The sequence below is a fragment of the Pseudopipra pipra genome, chromosome 17 (assembly GCF_036250125.1).
Source record: "Pseudopipra pipra isolate bDixPip1 chromosome 17, bDixPip1.hap1, whole genome shotgun sequence".
Taxonomy (NCBI): Eukaryota; Metazoa; Chordata; class Aves; order Passeriformes; family Pipridae; genus Pseudopipra; species Pseudopipra pipra.
This window is the reverse complement of record NC_087565.1, coordinates 2,499,432-2,518,093: the sequence shown is the minus strand read 5'-3', so window position 1 is coordinate 2,518,093 and position 18,662 is coordinate 2,499,432. Positions and strand designations below refer to the sequence as shown.

At 45.9% G+C, this 18,662-nt stretch overlaps 1 protein-coding gene across 6 annotated transcripts; it reads right to left on the bottom strand.

Moving 5' to 3' along the window:
- Positions 1-30: 30 nt before the first annotated feature.
- On the bottom strand, positions 31-18,661 carry ELMO2 (engulfment and cell motility 2). 6 transcript variants are annotated; one of them, XM_064673714.1, is made up of 22 exons: positions 18,410-18,661; positions 13,743-13,868; positions 13,568-13,608; positions 12,987-13,059; positions 12,604-12,654; positions 11,452-11,633; positions 10,616-10,715; positions 10,356-10,507; positions 8,929-9,007; positions 8,286-8,324; positions 5,361-5,411; positions 4,910-5,032; positions 4,169-4,303; positions 3,656-3,760; positions 3,468-3,576; positions 2,738-2,874; positions 2,262-2,425; positions 2,068-2,180; positions 1,661-1,768; positions 1,246-1,332; positions 849-922; positions 31-350 (listed from the first exon to the last, which is right to left on the bottom strand). In XM_064673714.1, the coding sequence occupies exons 2-22, from the start codon at positions 13,818-13,820 to the stop codon at positions 150-152; spliced, it is 2,202 nt and encodes a 733-aa protein (XP_064529784.1). In that variant the 5' UTR covers positions 13,821-13,868; positions 18,410-18,661; the 3' UTR covers positions 31-149. The 6 variants fall into 6 exon arrangements, with proteins under 6 accessions (XP_064529784.1, XP_064529783.1, XP_064529787.1 ...); XM_064673713.1 differs by having other exon boundaries at positions 18,434-18,616; XM_064673717.1 differs by having other exon boundaries at positions 8,286-8,321; positions 18,434-18,616.
- Between the last annotated feature and the right edge of the window lies 1 nt (position 18,662).

Genomic DNA, 18,662 nt, shown 5'->3' with positions numbered 1-18,662 from the left:
GCGGAAAGAGGCGGAGGAGGCGGCGGCGGCTCGGAGCGCTACTGGTTATTATTGAACCGATACAAAAGGCGGGCGGCGCCGGGTCCCCCGCCCCGGGCGCCCCCGGGTCCCGGTTCCGAGCGCGGCCCGGGCGGTGCCGGCGCGGTGCCTCAGCCGTAGTGGTACACGAAGTCGTAGCTGCTCGGCTCCTTGGGGATCGGCGGCGGCGCTTCGGGGATCTGGATGTTCTCCAAGTCCAGGAGCCTCAGCTTCATTTCCATGCTCAGCAGCGTGTCCAGGTCGCTCTTGGTCAGCTCGCTGGACATGTCCTTCCCCAAGAGAGCGTTAAGCCCATCAATCCAGATACAGTACTGTGGAAAAGAAAGGGGAATTGAGGGCATAAATGAGAGGTTACGTTGAACCTTTCCATCCATGCAACAATTAGAGATGCTCCTATATAGCTTCAAAATAGAAAAAAAACCCCCCATATCCACCCCCAAAACAGGGCCCACAGATTTCCAGTGGAAGTTACAAGCCTAGAGATTAAGTGTGACCTCATGGCTGTAGGAGAGGGCCAAGAGTTTCTGTTGTGGCATAACACAAGAAAAAGCAAACCTATTCTAGGCATCACAGGAGGAAAGAAAGTAGCAGTGAAGACTAGGGGAAATTAATGTGGGATTATTTTTTTCTTTTTAAATGAAAAAAGTAACTACAAAAAAAATGATTCACATTAAGCATCGCCAACATATTCTAAGAATGAACCTGGTGGGAGACAGCCTGTTCAAGTCTTTAATGAGAAGCAACTGATTCTTCTTAATCTCTGAAGCTAATTGCTATATATTCTACTGCTTGATCACTGTGTTTCTTACCTCGTATTTATTAGGTGCAATGAAGTTCAGGGTCTCATCGGGATCGTATAATATGGAGAAGGCCAATTCTAACACTTCCTGAATGGAAAAGAATCTTTCAGTCACCAACTGAACAAAACATTACAGCACCTTCTGCCTGCCAGCCTGAGAGGAGCTGCCTTGCTGCAGCTCAGTACACTTTCCCACATTGGTGAACAATTCTGAATAGACTATAGCACAACCACACAGTGCCCACAGCTCCCAGTAGTCACAAAGGAATACTAGGAAAAGGCCCAGATAGGAGATGGGGTTTGGAAACAACACATCTGCACTGTGGGGAGACCATTTGCTCCTGTTCCTCTCTTTCAGACTTCAGTGCTACAGAAATAGATACTAATGACAGGCAAAAAGGGAGCACTTGCCTTGTTCTGTTTCAGTGCACTTTTCTCCTTCATGTGTGGACAATCCTTCCCTGTGACAATGGCTTTGATGTCTGCAACTGGAACTAACAGTGAAAAAGTAAAACTCCCAAACAAGCAATCCTAACCAGGAAGAGACAGAACTTTGTTTTGTCTTTGCAAACTGAGCATTCTTTGTTTTTTTTGGCTCCTTCCTGCAGTTTTCCAAAACACATTACCAGTAAGATCCCAACAGCTGGCTGTTAAAAAAGAAACACCAAGCAATTCCAAGACTTGAAGAATTTGGGAAGGACTGAAAGTTGGTATCACCTCAGTCAGCGTTTCAGCCACAGCTCTTTCATCTTTATCTAGGATTATACTCAGCCTCTAGACAGCAGAGCACAGAACAGTGCACAGCCTGTAATCAGGACTTACTTTTTTCCTGTAGAGATTCAAAGGTCACTTCCCCCTGGGCATTATCTTCCAGATCTCCATAGTGTAGCACCTTGTGATTCAGAGCCAGGCGACAATACCAGAATCTTTCTGGAACACACACCAAGCAGAGTAAGCTGAGCAAAATCATTCACAGGAAGCCTTTCAGCCACTAACATTAGAGCCTCTCCACCCAATCCATCTGCTCCCCCAGCTCCTCAGCACAGCTTCTTGTTCATGAGGGATTCTTAGAAATGCACATCTGTGCCATCCCAAACTACTGGCTGATATGGATAGCCCAGATAATCAGCCTCTCTTTCAGCAACATGCCTGCTGGCAGATTAGTTCATTAGATCTTATTTGCTATAGTTCTTCACATGAGAAAAATGCAGCAGACACTGTCCCCTTACCTTGTCTTCTGCGATTTCCAATTTTTCGAAAGCTGCTTCCCTCACAAAGCCTGTTCAGGCGCTGTTGCTTTATCAGCTCCAGGATCTCAGGTTGGATTTTCTCCCTCAGCTCCCTGGCAATCAAATACAGAAGAGTAAGCAGAAAGTGGAGATAAGAGCAAGCACAGAAGGCAGTGTTTTTGTCAGGCACGTACACAATAGGGGGTGACTGGAAGTCATCTTGGCTCATTCTCTCAGACTGGCGTAGCCGCAGGATCTCTGAATAGCTCAGGCTGCGCAGCTTGCTCTTGAACTGGTCCAAGGAGTTTGGTTTAGAAGGGAGAGCCCGTGTGATCTGTTCCCTCACAACCTGCATAACCTAAAGAGGTGGGGAAGAGAGAAGAGCAAGTCACATTCTTGCTGCTCACTGGCATCATAGAACCAGGGCACACAGAACTGATGTGGGATAAGTGGGGCCAGGAGTATCAACATACTAGTGACTTTGAAGATCAAGAAAAACTACAAATGACCTCAGGTCATACCAAATATAAGTTGAGCCATCCCCCCTTACAGCCCACATCAATGCCCCGTTCACATCTTCTGTGCCCTACTCTTTAATGAATTGTAAAGCTGAGTGAACACGTGCTGATCTGCAAAAGATTTTACAAGAATATGTCTTCACCACCCTGACCTTATTAAAATCTTCTGCTGTCGCCCTCATTTCTTTCCAGGTCTTGTTCAACAGCTGGATGCAGATGGCAAACAGTTCCTCAAACGCACGGTCGTGGGTGAAAAACATGGGGTGATAGTCATTCCGGCCTTCATTGGCTTCAGGGAGAAACAAACCACAACCACGTGAGCATATTGTACAAAACATACCTGAAATCCACTACAGTGACAGACAGACACCTGATGGTGCACAATAGTACCTACTCCAAGAGATTAAGACAGTTTATTGGGAACAGCAACTATCTCCACACTTCACCATGCAAACCTCTGTGACTCATGTGCCCTTTTCATCCTAGTCCCCAAAAATGACTGCTTGCAGTATTTCCCACTTTCCTCTGGCAGAATTTCTTACAGTGGTTAATTTTCTTAGAATACTGTGTTGAGATTGTCAGCACTAATAAACTTCTCTCAAGTTCATGATGGTTTCTAGACTATTTTTTTTATACAGCACCCTGCTGAAGCTTAGGAAGTTGAAACTTTCTGCTCGTGTCACTTTTTCAGGAGAACCAGAGAACACACACACCAAATTTCTTACTTTATTTTGACACTGGGACACCAACAAGCTGCCCCTGTCCCTACAGGAAAGACGTGAGATCAAGGTTCAAATGCTTGTGAATACTGGTCAGCCTGTAAGTTACTTCCAGAAGCATCAGCCCAGCAATCTGTAAAGCTGGGAAATAAATGGTACTCACGGAGTTCCCCAACCTGCAAGATCTCACAAAGCATCCTGGTGAGTTCAATGGCACTGCGCCCAAAGGGACACTCGTGTTTATCTTCTCGACTGCTGTTCTCCAGAACAATCTACAAGAAGAAGGTGCCACACACACTAAGAAGACCTGCTGAGCTGTTGGCATCTGTAAAAAGCAGCAGCTTCACTCACCCTGATATAGGTGTCCTGATGAAATTTAGCCAAGTAGAGCATGTTGTCCAATGCCAACATCCCTGGAGGAGTCTGAGTAAAATCCATGGCTGGATTGATGTGATTCTGTAAAAAGAAGGTGTGGAAAGAATACAAACAAATTAGCTCAAAGAAGTTGTGTGAGAAAATTTTCTGAATGAATTTTACAACTGCCTGTCCATCAAGCACTCTCTCACACCTATCCAACAGGTAACCTTGCATGACAATGCTATCCAAACTTTCTAGAAGAAAGGCTGATTCCACATTCTTCATAGTGCACATAATAAGTAAATATCTCCAGAGAATGTGCCTAATGAACCCTGGCATTTAACTAATTGGCAAGTTCATAAGACTTCCCTGGGACTTTGAGTGTAGCTGAATTTCTAAATTCAGATGCAGAAGTTTGGTAAAGCAAACAGCTATTTCTGTTCCTTATTTCCCCACAACTCATTGCCTTCACATGGTTTAGAGTCAGCCCTCTCTCTAGATGCCTACAGTGAATCCCAGCATCTTGTAGTCCTTGGTGTACATGGCTTTGCGTTTCTCTGTTCCACTGCCAGGGACGTTGTTGCTGTCGGACTCTGCATCGAATGCAATTCTTCTCAACTCAAATATGATGTCTCTCTGTGCCTGAAAGACAGAAGGCAGGGAAATGCCAACGTGATCAATCACTGGGGCAGTATTTTCACATAATGCACAGAACTACTGCTCCTTTCAGAGGTCACACAATGAAATACAGAAAAATGCCAGAGGTCATTTACACTACACAAGAGGCAATCCATTTCAAAATTGGAAGTTTCAGTACACTGGAGTAAGGCAAAGTATTTGTTGGCAAGTTCCAGGCTTTCAGATAATGCTAAGGCATTTCTCACTAAAGACTACAATGCATCTAAGAACTGAGTAACAGATACTTAAAAGTGCCCAGTTTCCTTGTATACTGCAAAGAAATGGATCAGATGCTGTGCCCTCCATAGAGGTGGAGTAACCAGTTTGACAGCTGGCATCACACTGGTCAAGAAAGGAGTATATGGCTTCCAGTGACCACTTACATCTCAAAATCCCACAGCAAGCAGCAGGATAGTCATGAGCATACCCCAATCTCAGGGACTACAATGTGAGGGGTGGTTTTGGAACCATATACACCATCTACTGTAAATTCTATAGAGCTAAGGAGCTCAGGTATAAGGCCCCTTGTACATCCTATTCTATCAGATCTTACTCAGCTGTAATAGTCACCTGATCATTGGGGTCCATCTTGGTCATCATTCTCTCTTCCAGGAGATTAAAGGTCAGGACCTGGAGCACGTACAGCTGATGGGCCATCTCTGTTTTAATGGGGCGGTTTCCTCTGATCACATGCTGCAAAATAAAGGATAGGGAAATGAAGGGAGTACAAATAAACACTTAGGTATTAGCCCTAGGCATATGCCAGGCTGCATGCACATCTCTCTGTGTGAAGATTCAGCTGTTTAACCTCCATATTCCACCAGAAGCATAATGATAATGCTCTGTAACAGCTGAAAGTAGCATCCTGATAACTACCTTTTGAACAAGTGACCTCAGCTTCACCTCTGAAAGAGTCAGTTTTCAGGAAGTGCCCTGAGGGCAGCTGACTTTACACCATGCACAAGTGAAACCTCTACTGAGGGAACTTCAGGAAGCACTGGGTTATTCCAGACATACTTACATTCAGGATTATAGACCTCAGGTGCTTCTGGGCAAATGCATTAGCCATTTCCTGTTGTGGAATTTAGAGATGAAATAACATGAGTGAAATATAAAACAAAAGGCCCACATTGTGCAGAAAGGAGAGAATGAAATAAGCCTATGGACTGGAGATAGCACTGGCACACAACAAAGTGCTTCTACTACACACTGTCAATTTAGCATGGCATCTCACCACAAAGCAAGCATCAGGTTGGGATGCAAGGGTCATCTTTACCATGGCACAACTCAGAGATGGCTCCCCTACAAAACATTAATGTGGAGAAAGGCACTGGTGTGGTCAAAGCACAGAAGCAAATTTAGCTTAACGTTGGACACATCTAATGATACTTCAGGTATGGCAGCAGGGAGCATACTGTGGGTTGCCCAGGAAAAATCTGTCATCTACAAGAGGTTCCTCCAATTAGCATTTCACAGCTTTCTACACCAAGGTACACCCAGGAGAACAAGGGCTAGAGGATGCAGGTTTCACATCTCCTCCCGCTCAAAAACTCCTGCTCTGACATTTACATTTCCTTTGTCTCAGTTCCCAAAGAGATGTTCAGAAGTCAGTTTAAGCACAATTTGCAGAAGCATTTATTTCAGTTTACAAAAAGGCAGGGTAGTAATTTTCATGCTTACAGGAAAGCTTCCACTTTCCCTCTTTACTGCATGGCTTCCCTCCCCAGGTGAGGAGGGTTTCCCAGCCATGGAGTAATGATGACAAACAGTCACAGCAGATGCAAGATGCCTCCAGTTCCAGCACCAATTACACATGCACCTGCAAAAACCTAACCTGTGCTTTCCTTGTAAATTGTGAAGATGCACTTTCTAACATAGCAGTGATCTCATTACACCTGCAAGGAGAGTGGCACAAGTGCTAATGTCAAAAGGGAACGTTATCACGAGTTTGCTGCTACAAGCAAAATCTTTGGGTAAGAAAAATCTGTTGGGCATTATATCATCTGGAAGAGGTCCAAAAGATCTGACAGTCTGAGATCTCTTCACATTCCTCTGCAGTGCAGATTGAGAGTTGGGAGCAGATGTGGAGTCTCAGACAATTGCTTTCAATCAGCTGCACATTCTGAGCAATCCAAGACTGTTCCAACTGCTCATATCAACCCTGCTCCTGATAGACTATAAAAAGTCTGGTCAAATGTGTGCATTAACCTTTTTCCAAGCTCCTATTATCACTTTTGATCCAGATAGAAACCTCCTAAGCCAAGACAGTGATAACACTGACTGACAGCCAAGCTGTGATGGCTGCAAGTTCAGCAGCATTTGTGTGACAACCAAAGTGAGTCAGTGCTTGAGTGGAAGATATCTATGAAGTATCTAGATGAAATAGGAGAGCTTTTAGAGATAACACACTGCCCTCTGAGTCATTATTTTTTACTACAGTTTGTGAGATGTAGCACTGAGAACAGGACAAGGCCTGCTGCTGGGATTTGTTCATGCACGTGACACAAGGAATCCTTACTCTGAAGGAATTAGTTTGTACACGGGATGAAGTAACAAGTGACTGAAGCAGATAAAAAGGGGGGAAAGACAAAGACAATTAAACAATTCTAAACAGCATAGAAAGAAGCATGAGCACACACATAGTCTAACCACTGCTAAGGGGTCTATGTTCTGCTGAGAGTCCAACAGGGCCCACTTTGCTGCTTGACACAGTCACAAAATCACAGAAGCATTTATGCTGGAAGAGATGTCTTGAGATCACCTAGTCCAACTCCCCTGATTCAAGCAACATCAGACAGAGCAGGTTGCCCAGGACTGTGTCCAGTCAGTATTTTAATATTTCCACTGATGGAGACTCCATAATCTCTCTGGGTAACCTGTTCCAGTGTTGATCACTCTAACACTAATTTTGTGTGTTTGTGTGTATGTTCACATGGAATCTTCTTTTAAGCTGTGCCCACTGCCTCTGGTCCTGTCAGCAAGCACTACTGAGATGAGTTCCCACTTCTTTATTCCCTTCCATCAGATATTTATAGACAGAAGACCTCCCTGAGCCTTCTCTTCTTGAGGCTGAGCAATCCCAAATCTCTCAGGCTCTATTGATACGAAAGGTACTCCAGTTTCCTAATCAGCTTCATGGCCTTTGTGGTCATGTGGATTGTGTTCAAGGGGAAAAATAAAAAAAAGTGAAAGATCCCTTGGAATTTTGTTTGCTTTATCTTGGCTGAATTACCAGTAGATAAGTATAATTTTTCTTACTTTCATGTATTAAGCATATATATTTAGAAATTATGTAACATTTATTGAGACAGCAGTTTCCCCTCTGAAGGCACTGCATCCGTGGCAAAAGTGGAACATCCTCTGTGCCACCCAGAAAATCTAAAAAATGTACCAGAATCTCAAGATAAGAAGGCTGCAAATCAACCTCTTAACAAGAGTGGTGATTTCCATGGAGACAGCACAAGGCAAAACACATTCTTATACTACAGTTCCCATAAGGGAGAAGTCACAGATCAGGCAGAATTTATGCTCTAGACCCCAGTCAGCAACAGATTTTGTGACTGCTCTTCACAGACAAACAGCTCTATCTTTACAAGGACACAGCTGGATATAAAACTGTCATTGAGATCTGGGGTATAAAAAGTTAAAAGAGACTCAGATTGCTAAAGAACTGGTTCCAGTTTTACAACTGGTTCACCTGATCAGTCACCAGTTTCCTTTTACAATCATCTGTGTGATCTTGTTTTCACAGTAAGTCATTCAAGGTTTCTCTTGCTGCTGATTCTTTTCCCCTCCACAGTCTGAGTACGTCCCCACCCTTCTCCCTAGGATCATCCCCTCTCTGAAGCCTGTGTGCATCTTCCCTGGGATACAAGGAGGCACAGCTGGAGGAAAGCTAACATGCCTACAGCTCCACATGACCAGCCCCCAGACTTGAGTTACTTACAGTGATGGGCAGGTCTAGAGGGTTAAGCAGCTTGTCCTGCTGGCAGAAAGCAAAAAAAGGCACAAAGAGAAGCAGACAGGATTTAGCTCAGAGTCCAGAAACAAGGCACAAACGGGGCACTAGAGAAGAAAGGCTCAACACAGCAAAGCTACACAATACACACATATGCACATCTTGCACGTAGCTGAGACCTTGGGGGTTCCTCAGAGCAGGACAGGTGTTTAACTTCTCACATTTGCCAGCAGGAATATCCCCCTATGACTTCAAGAAGGTCCCCTTTTGGGGGGGAAGGGGGAGATGTGGTGTTTGTTTAGGAAGTACATACAAACCCTCTACCCAGCCTACCTCTCCCATACACAGTTAACTTTCTTAAAGAATTTTCCCATGCTGTCTGGAGGATTACCTTCTGTTCTGTCAAGGTCTTTCAGAATCCTTTCTGAGCATCTCCTAAATAGAGATGTGTGCTCCAGGACACATTATTAATGGGATGGTACTTTTTCTCCAATGTTGCCATACTGAAACAGCCACATAAGCTCTTGGCAAGGTTTGAGGTCTATCTTGCCCAGACAATGTGATTTCTGAGGCATAAAGTAAACAGCCAGCAACCATTATTCAGGTTTAAAGTCAAAAGGCAAAAACAAACCTGTCTCTTGTCCTCAGGTGCCTTCAGGAAGAGGGCATTGATCAGAGCAATGGCATATGTCTGAATCTCTTGGTTTGAGCTGCACAAAGAAAGAAAGGGAGGATCGTAAGAGAACAGACAGTACAGAACATCACAGCCTGGTGCTTTGCCTGCACCATGAGAACACTGCCTACAGCTGTCCTGCATTTCAACAAACAAGCAGGACTCATGTAATCTACGTTCATGATGCCCAACCCTTCATAAGGCGTGCAAATAGCTGACAGAAATTTCTGTCTGCCAGGTCCATTAACCAGGAGACAGAGCAGACTGCAGCCCAGCACCACCACAGCTTGTTTCCAGTGCTGGAACTATCTCTGTAAAACCTAGTTATACTGCAGTCTGTTACATGGATACAGCTTGAAACTTGTATGGAGCAAGTAATTTTTCTCCCCTGTGCCAAGGGAAGCCACCAAGTGCAAATGGAACTAAGGGGAAAGCACACCTCTCTTTATGGCATTGCCTTCCAACCTCAATAGTTTGGCCCAACCCACACTTCTTATTTTTACTGAAGAGGTTCTTCAGGTAAAGGGTCCTTATTCCCTTTCTAGACCACACACAGCACGTGGCTGCACTTGTGATGTTCAAAACATCACAAAAATAAGCTTCCAAATGCCGATCACACTCTTCCACCCTCACCTTAAGGCTGTATGAGCACAAAGTGACATTGATGCAGTACATTGTTTGCGCTACCGTGTTGTTAAACTACTCCCTGATTAAGGAATATCAATCATATTCACAATTAGTGCTTTTCCACATTTGCAGAATTAAAAGGCTTGAGGAAAAAAACCAACCTACTCAAAGCTCTGACAATTACGTGCCTTTTTTTTTATGGAAGAGTAGAGCTGACCTAGACAAACAGCCCTAAGAGACAGATATTGATTTGTAGGTTTGTCAGTTTGTTGAGAGGAAGGAGATGAAGGGATTTTTTTTTTCCCCTTCAAGCAAGAAAAGCAATTGTTTTCTTCCTTAATATGCAGGACAAAACCCAGAAGAAGATGAGTTCTTAGATTCTAGTGGAGACAACTTAAAGAGGGGTGAAGGTGGCAGATGACTGGATGCAGATGGTTTGGGAAATTGTTTTTAGTCAAACACAGGTTTGGTTCTAACACTGAACACACTCATGCAGTTGTTTAAGCAGAATATCTTTGTTCAAGACATACACTCATGTGCCTAAGTGCTTCCAGAACACAGAAAACATTTTTCTAGGATCTTTTTTCTTTTTTTTTAAAAATCCATTGGAAATCTTAAAGTTCAAGGAAGGTGTCATGTCGGTAATACTTTAAAAAAATATAATCTTTAAGTGTTTTAAATTTAAAAGGACGTGTTTTAAAATTGACAGGTACACAAAAAATGGATACAAATCACACTGTTGCTGGGTGGACACTCACACTTGCAGGTGGGAAATGAGCTGCCCCACGGTGATCTCTTCTGCAATCTTCTGGTACAGGGTCTGGCTGTTGAGCACCATGCTCTCCAGGATGGCCAGGGACCGCTGGAGGATGGACACGTCCACCATGGGCTGGCTCACATACCCTGCAATCTGCAAACAGATGGACCAGCAGAGTCATTCTGCTCTTTGCTCCTCCTGGAAGCTGAGTTAAAGCATGAAAAGAAACAGTATCCACTCACCCCCTCCACCCAAACTCACCTGTTTGATGAAGGTTATTGAGACCATGTCCCAGGAGACAATACCGTGGTCCATGAGCTCCAAGAAGGCAGTCAGGGTGAAAGCCAACATTTCACTGTAACTGAGAAAATGAAGAATGCTGTTACAAGAGATCTGGCAGCAAGAAAAAAGCCTGTCCAAGCTGAATAAGCTGGGTAAGAGAAAAATGTCACCACGTTTTAATAAAACAGGCTACGATTTCACACCTGGAGGAGCAATAAAGTATATTCATTTACGCAGACAATTTTACTGTTGTAGAAATGCATTGTAGAAAGACATTTTATTTTTCCTGATGACAAGCACAAATTAAAAATAGCAACAATAAGTCCCTAGTCCTGCCACCAGAGACTTGCAACCACCTGCATCAGCACTTGGCTATTCAGAGGAAAAAACATGTTTTAACATCAGAGAAAAGCAAAGAAAAATTCACTGTCCTTCTCTAAATATTGGGACTTGACTTGAAATAAAATGAGAGCACAGCATGAACTGTGGAAAATTTAGTATATAACCACAAGACAGAATTGTGAAGATTACAAAAAATGCAGGAATTGCAAGAAATGCAGGGGGGTGCAGGGCAGCCTCTGTGAGGAGAAGCTGAGGCTGCCTCATGCCAGACACAGCCAATGCCAGGCAGCTCCAGGATGAACCACCACCAAAACACTCCTTTTGCCTCACGAGGTTTAGCCAAGGACTAGAAAGACTTAGTTTAAACAGTTCAACTTTGCTATGAGGTTAGCTGCTTTATGCCACTTCAGCAAACAAAATCAGCCCCTTATTTGAGGCCCTCTGTTTCAGAGTCCTGGAAGACAGGAACTTACTGGGACAGCAGCTTGGTCCCGCTCTCCACAAGCCGTGTCAGCACCGTAATCCCTTCCATGTTGATGAACTCTGTGGCAAAGGTCACATCTGCTGAAAGTTTGGCCAGTTCCTTCATGGCATCCAGTCGTTCTTCCATCCTGTGGGACTGGATCCTCTCCATCAGCTGGCGAGCTGCCCTAGACTGGCAGGAAAGAGGGATGGTGCCAGTTACAGACCAGTTACCTGCAGCCTGAGTTCTGTCACCAGCATCAGCATTCTGTCAGAAGGATGGGCAGAGAGAGCAGAGCCAGGGTAGAGACACCAGCAAAGATAAATTCAGTAGCAGCAGCCAGTAAGACTAAGAAAGACTAAAAAAAGGCTGCACTCAGCAATGGTTACAGCCAAGCAGGAGGTAAAATGCTATTTTACAAGTCAGAGCAAATGCTTGTTTTTCTTTCTGGTGAGGTGAGTAGAGGTTTTTTTCCATAGAAATATGGAGCGACACTGTTAAAGAAATATGGTATTAAACACAAGTCTCATAGATTCAAAGAGCAGCACAAGCACATTTTGTATATCCATGAGACATTCCATAAGATTTCTCAGACACAGATCAGTGATATCCTCTCAACTACCTCTTGCCCAAGTAACTTCTTCCAGTTCTACTCACTCTCAGCTCTATCCATTGACACTTGCACAGAAAAGGTTTAAGAATTTAAATAAAAAGGAAGCTGCAGTGACTCTGCAAAAGACAACTGCTGAGGTCACAATAGCAAGAATTCAGCAGGAACCACCCCATCTGCATCAAATTCGTCTCTCCTTTAATTTTTTGCATTAAGTTATTGAAACTGTTGCCTTCCAACTGACCATACTAAGTGCACTCATACTGAGAATGCATTTCTCAGGTGCTTCACATCATCCTAATCTAGGGGATGCACTAAAGCTGCAGACTGGGTTACAGAAAGTCCTATAAAAGGGCAGAGCATCCAAAGGAAAGACACACACCACTGTCAGGATGGAAAACAAAGAGTGTGTGCCTCATTGTGCAGAACGGCCCAAAACGAAGGGAATTCCCCTGAAATTTGGGGAGAAGGAGAAAGAAAAGCCAAGAGGCAAGAAACAGCCTGTCTTCCATGGATGGTCACTGAGAATGAAGGATGTGAGGAAGCATTTACCGGGGAGACTGCCAGCTGCAGGATAGTTCCATTCTTGATGTCACAGCGAGTCTGAAAGAAAACACACACTTTAAACTGCGGAAAAGTAGGAGGGAAAGAACACAACTGGATCTGCAGCGCACATCTGTATGCACGAGTAAAGGGTTCTCACATCACACAACCCTACTGAGGGCACTGGAATTGAGACCCTGAGCCCCCACACCCATGGGCACGCAAAGGGAGAAGTGCAAGGCTCCTCAGCTGAATGGCACCATTCAAGTGCGAGTCTGAGAGCAAAGATGCTGCCCCTCAAGGATTAGTGCCAGTATTGTTCCACCCACCCAGTCCAAGACATTCTGCACTCTCCCCTGGGATGTCAGCAAGCTGCTGCCTCTCACACTGACCTGCTCTGTGATGTACAGCTGGGGACCATCAGCGTACCGCAGGGTGTAGTACTCAGGGTTTGGCAGGGACCACCTGGCAGAAGAAGAAGAAGGACACATAAGCTTCTTCCTCCTCCTTCTTCTGGTTCTCAATTAGGAAATGGAGCTCGATCCCAGCAGGGTGCAAAAGAACTTTCAAGCAAAGCTTTAGCAGGGGAAGTCAGGTCTCCCAAAGAGAAGAGAAAACACCCTCCTCTTGAGGGGAATGTGGGACTCCAGCCTACTCTAAATCAATTCTGTGGAGCATCTGAGGAGGCCTACACTTTGGTAACAGCAGGATGGGCCAATCCCCAGAGAAACCAACCCTAGGGCACACATAGGCACACACTTAGAACTGGAATGAAGATGGAAGGCCCTCGTTTTCCGGGAGATCCTTTTCTTCACAATTTAAACCCAGCCCATTGCATGGCCAAAACTGGCAGCAGGCAGCATGGATTGTGCTTGCAGCACATGATCAAGCAGCAGAAACTTTCCACAGTACCCCAGCAAGATTTGTCAGTGGGACAGACTTTCTCCACAAGGGTTCCCAGAGAACTACTCACCCATCACAGACCTCCTTGATGATGGATGCAAGAGGCCTTTTCTAGAACAGAAAGAGAGTCCTCAGTAGCCATGTTCCTCTCAACCAGAAAGGAATACTGCCCATTTCTATGCTTCCCACATTCCAGTATCAACGCTGTGGTGCCTTTCCTCCCCCATCTGGTTACCAGGTCTCACCTGATCTATCTCCAGCAGCTGGGCATTGGCACCCGGCCACTCAACAGCCACTTTCACAATGTCTGAAGGAGGTGGCATTGCTCCAGACTCCTCCAGGTGCCTTTACAACAGCATACACCTCCACACCTGTTAAGAGAAAGGATAGTGAGTATCTCTCTGAAAACCATTTCACTTGTTACATTGGATCTAACACGAAATTCAAAACACCAGACACATCAGCGTTATGGTTTCCTGGGCCTGACAGGGACAAAACATCCACCCTAGCAGAGATCAAGACCTCACACTAAAACAGCACATCATGAAATGGCACATCCAACCTTATCACCTAGAATAGTTCTGAGAGCTTGTCAGGCTACTCCCAAGAAGGAGGGAGGGTTTTGCTCTGCTCAGCAAAGCCCCTCTAGCACCCACCATCTGTACTGCCAGGTCAGCTCACAGGGGTAGCAAGGAAATAACTTCCCAGGCTTGGCTGCTGTCAGTATGTGGGAGCAGAAACACAGTGTCCAGGTAGCTTCCCTCCTGAGGGTTGGACAAGGTGAGGCCACACAAAGGAAGACTGCTCATAAGAGGGTTCAATTAAATTAGTGTTTCAAAGAAGCCTTCACAGCCCACAGAGCCAGGCTAATTCACAAACAGAAAGCACAGAGTCTACGGTGTCCTATGGAAACACTGCCTCCAAACCCCATGAGCATGTCTTATCACAAATTTCTTCTCAAATTTTGATTACCAGCGCTCTCTATTCTCTCATTCCAAGACAGACAATTTACTCTTTGCTAACAGAGACATGTGATCTTGCAGCAAATATGTTCTCAAGAGGCCTCTAACCCTGAAGGCATACAGAGCTGCTGGTGCTATTTTCCCATCCATTACAATCAATAATTTAGGCTCTACTCCTTTATTCCACGCTCGTCCTGAAGCAGTTCATCTTCTGGTCTCCAAAGTAAACTAGAAATTCAGGCAATAAAGCATAAGGAACCAGGACCAGAATTGTACCTTGCCTCAATGCATAAGCAGAGCAAAGCATTTAGGACTCTTCATAAGGACAGGAAAGCTTTGAACCCAGATATATTTAGAAGGCTGAAGCCCCCTGTTCAGCACTTATTACTGGGGTATCCAATGCAAGCTTACTCATACCAGTTTCCTTCAGCCTCTTCACAAATCAATGGTCAATACCTGATATGTCTGAGGACAGCAAAAGTCTGCCAAGCACGGCACACTGCAAGTCAGAAGAGTCCCTCCTGATCCAAAAATGCTTCCTCTAACATTCAAGTACAGTGTAACAAAGAGACAAGGCAGAACCAGGAAAGCCTGCTGACCCAATGTACTCCACAGCAGCAGCCATAAGAAGTCAAAGCTTACACAACACTGCTGTCTTGCAAAAAGACAGATGAACCCAATAAAAATATGAATCAGTCTTCCTCACTTCCTTTTTCCCAAATTACACACACACTAAAATAAAATAAAAATAATTTAGACTTTCAAATGTCTCTTGCAGCAATAGATCAACTAAATCTTTAAGTATACATTGGCAATTACTGGCACACAATCAGTAGTTCTGCATGTACTCCCCAAAGTGCCCAATCTGTATGACACCAGATCTGCAGGATATCAAGGTTTCCACGTATTAGATCTAGATACAGACAGGCAGTTCCCAAAAGGTGTGTGATTTCCACTCACTCTTCTCCATTCAGCAATTAAAGCCTATGATGGCCTAAACCTGACAGCCTGAGAAAACTCAGTCCTGTGCAGAAGCACACACACACCATCTCAAATAACTAGACTGGCTTGTAATAACTGAATAGGTAATTACTGCTCCCCTGAGTGAGCCAATTTGCAATTAGAAAACATCAAACCCATTCAGTGTTCAAGGCACGACAAATACACAGTGAAGAGACAAGGCTCGAAGATTACTTCCTGGAGTATTAAGAACTGAATTTGCAACTTTTAAACTAATATACCCACAAGTAATTAGCATCTAATTACCACTTCTCCCTTCAGCCTCTTGCAGAACAGTCACAGCCTTTTATGTGCACTGTGACTTACATTGCAAGGTGCTACTAAAGAGTAGAAAGAAATATGGTACTTTATATGCCAAAACAGGCACCCAGATTACTAGAGGTAGTAGCTTTGCAAATCTCTAACTTGCCTTTTTCCATGCAAAGAACATGCCTCATTCAGAGAGAGGAAGTGCCCATTAGAACAGAAACACTGATATTATGGGAAATTGCACAGAAATCACAGAACCATTTAGGTTGGAAAATACCCTTAAGATTACCAAGTCCAACTGTAACCCTAACACGGCACAGCCCACCACTAAAACATGCCCCTAAATACCATATAAATGTCCTGTTCCATAAAAAAAGTACTGCAGAGGTTGGCCCACAGCTCCCAGAATCCATGCACTCTACCTGCAGCTTCCCTGATATCCTCACCACTGAAAACAGGGACCAGCCAAGCTGTGTTGCACTCCCTTGATATCTCAAAAAAAAAAAAAAAAGCTCTCAGCTGCATACAAATGCAAAGTAATTCACCATGATCTTTAAGACTATTTCTGCCCCAAATTTCTTCCATAAATGAGCACCCACTCACGACTGGCAACCATGTTCCAATCAGTATTCAAGGCACAGCAAATACACAGCGAAACAAATAGAGCTTAAAGACTGTTTCTTTGCACAGCAGCACCACAGAACAGATACCAGGTACCTCTACTAAGGCAGAGATTTGAAGACCAAGAGGAATTGGCTAAGCAGAACCCAGAGAAGTAAGAATTAAAAATTAAAAAAGGTAGGAAACTCTTCAAACAGCCTGGGTCAAACAATCCTTTGAAGGACCCACACGGATCAGTGGCTCAGCAGGAGCAGCTTTCCAGAAGAGGAAAATGAAGAGTGGACTATGAATACAAAGGGTACTTCAGGTCAGCCTCTTAGCACCAGGTTGTCTGCCAAAAGCATGCTTTGAAACGATTTCACTGCATGTCTGCAGACAAGAGAGGCATCAGATGTTCAGTTTTACAGTGGATATTTTGCAGTGCAATAGTGATAGAGCTGATAAAATGACTGTTCAGAATCTCCCATGAAGCACAGACTGTGATTTTCCATAATTGTGATTATCAGTTACTTATAGGTCTCTCACAGCACATTCTTCACAACAACAGCATGTAAACAATTCCCACAGTTTTACAGAGGGAGACAGCAGCCAAGCCGAAATCCATCAAAAATTAATTCCCTCTGCTTCTGCAGAGTGAGCTCTGTCATACAAAGCAGTGGTGCAGGGGTAGCTGCAGGGCAAGAAATCAGCACAACCACTAAAAACACACTATTCAAGAGACTTCTGAGAAGCTGCAAGCTAAAACAACTGGAGTATTTTAAGCAGAACTTCCCTATTCACAAACTCAATCTTCTTTTCATTACAGATAGAGAACAAAGTGTGCTGCACACAGAATGAAAATGAGGAGGATGAAAGAACATTCCCTGAAAAAGAAAAGCTGCCTGGTAGAATCACCCAGTCAACAAGCAAATAGATGCAGCTTCTGAAACCTGTAGATGCAACAAAACACCCGTCAGATCTCAGAAAGTCCCCAGACGGAGCCAACAGGCCAAGGGAAAGGTGGAAGTGATGTTGGCAGAAGGACTAACTGGACAGGTGTGTAGAGAAGACACCTTGGCCAAGCAGCATGAAAGTGTAGTAGGCAGCAGAGTCCAACCCCAGGGCAGTAGGCAGCAGAGTCCAACCCCAGGGCTACACAGTTTTCTTTCTATGCTACCTCACATAACAAGCAATAAGAAACATCCTTCACTAGAGGAATCAAAGAACCAAATGGCTCAGAATCCATCTCTGGAATCTCACATTCCTCCAAAGGCCTTCCACGGCTGCACTTTGGCTGTACAACACTAAGCCTACGTGCTCTGGTCAAGCACATTCCAACACAGCTTGGCACAGGCCACATCCTGGCAAAGACAGAAACCGACAGCAACAGGCAAAAAGAGAACTGCTTTTTTAATTATTTTTAATCAGTCATGTGAGCTGAAAGCCGACAGCGAGTCGGCCCCTCCTGAAGCTTGGGCCAAAGCCCGATTTAAGGTGCTAAACGATTTTTTTTTTCTGCAAAGCGCTGTCCGTGCCGTGCCTCGGGCCCCGAGGGAGCGGCGGACTCGCCCCTCCGGGGGCAGCCGGGGATGCACAGCGGGAGCTGCGGGGACGGGCGGGCGACCCTCGGAGCCTGGGGAGGGCGGCGGGCGGGGGAGGCAGCGGGGTCTGGGGAGGCAGCGGGGTCTGGGGAGGCAGCGGGGTCTGGGGAGGCAGCGGGGTCTGGGGAGGCAGCGGGGTCTGGGGAGGCAGCAGACTCGCGCTTCGAGGCGCTGCCCCGACGGCTGCGGCTCCCCATCCCCTCCGCATCCCCATCCGCATCCCCGCCCGCGCTCACCCGGACCCGCCGCGGCCGCTCCGCGCTCCGGCCGCCCCGGCACCGCCCATGGGCGCGTCATGCGCCCGCCGCGCTGCCATGGAGACCACGGAGAACATGGATAACATGGAGAACACGGAGAACACGGAGAACATGGACACCCGAGCCCGCCCGCCCGCAGCGGCACGACCCGCCGGCCCCGCCACCCCCAGCGGCACCCCCCCACCCCACCCCGGGTGTCGGCAGCCTCCTCAGTCCCTCTGACCGAGCGCCCCCCGTCCCTCCTCGCCTGCGGGGCCGCCGCGGGAGGGCTCACGTCAGCTCCCCGTGCCCACGGGGCGCCGCCTCCGGGCGCGGCTGCGAGCGCCAGGGGCCGCCGGGGCTCATGCAGGGCGGGCGCCCGGGCCGGCGCGGGGCTCTGGGGCGGCGGCGCGGCCGCGCTCGGCTCCCTGTGCCCCGACAGCGGGGCCGCGGAGCTCCGCGCAGCCCCCGCCCCGCCGCGTCCGTCCCGCCCCGGG

Coding starts and splice junctions, on each gene's coding strand:
- ELMO2 (XM_064673714.1), bottom strand. CDS start 13,820: ATGCCACCTCCTTCAGACATTGTGAAAGTGGCTGTTGAGTGGCCGGGT. Junction 10,508..10,615: donor CAATAACCTTCATCAAACAG/GTGAGTTTGGGT, acceptor ATCTGTTTGCAG/ATTGCAGGGTATGTGAGCCA. Junction 923..1,245: donor ACTGAAACAGAACAAGGCAA/GTGCTCCCTTTT, acceptor CCATTCAGGAAG/TGTTAGAATTGGCCTTCTCC.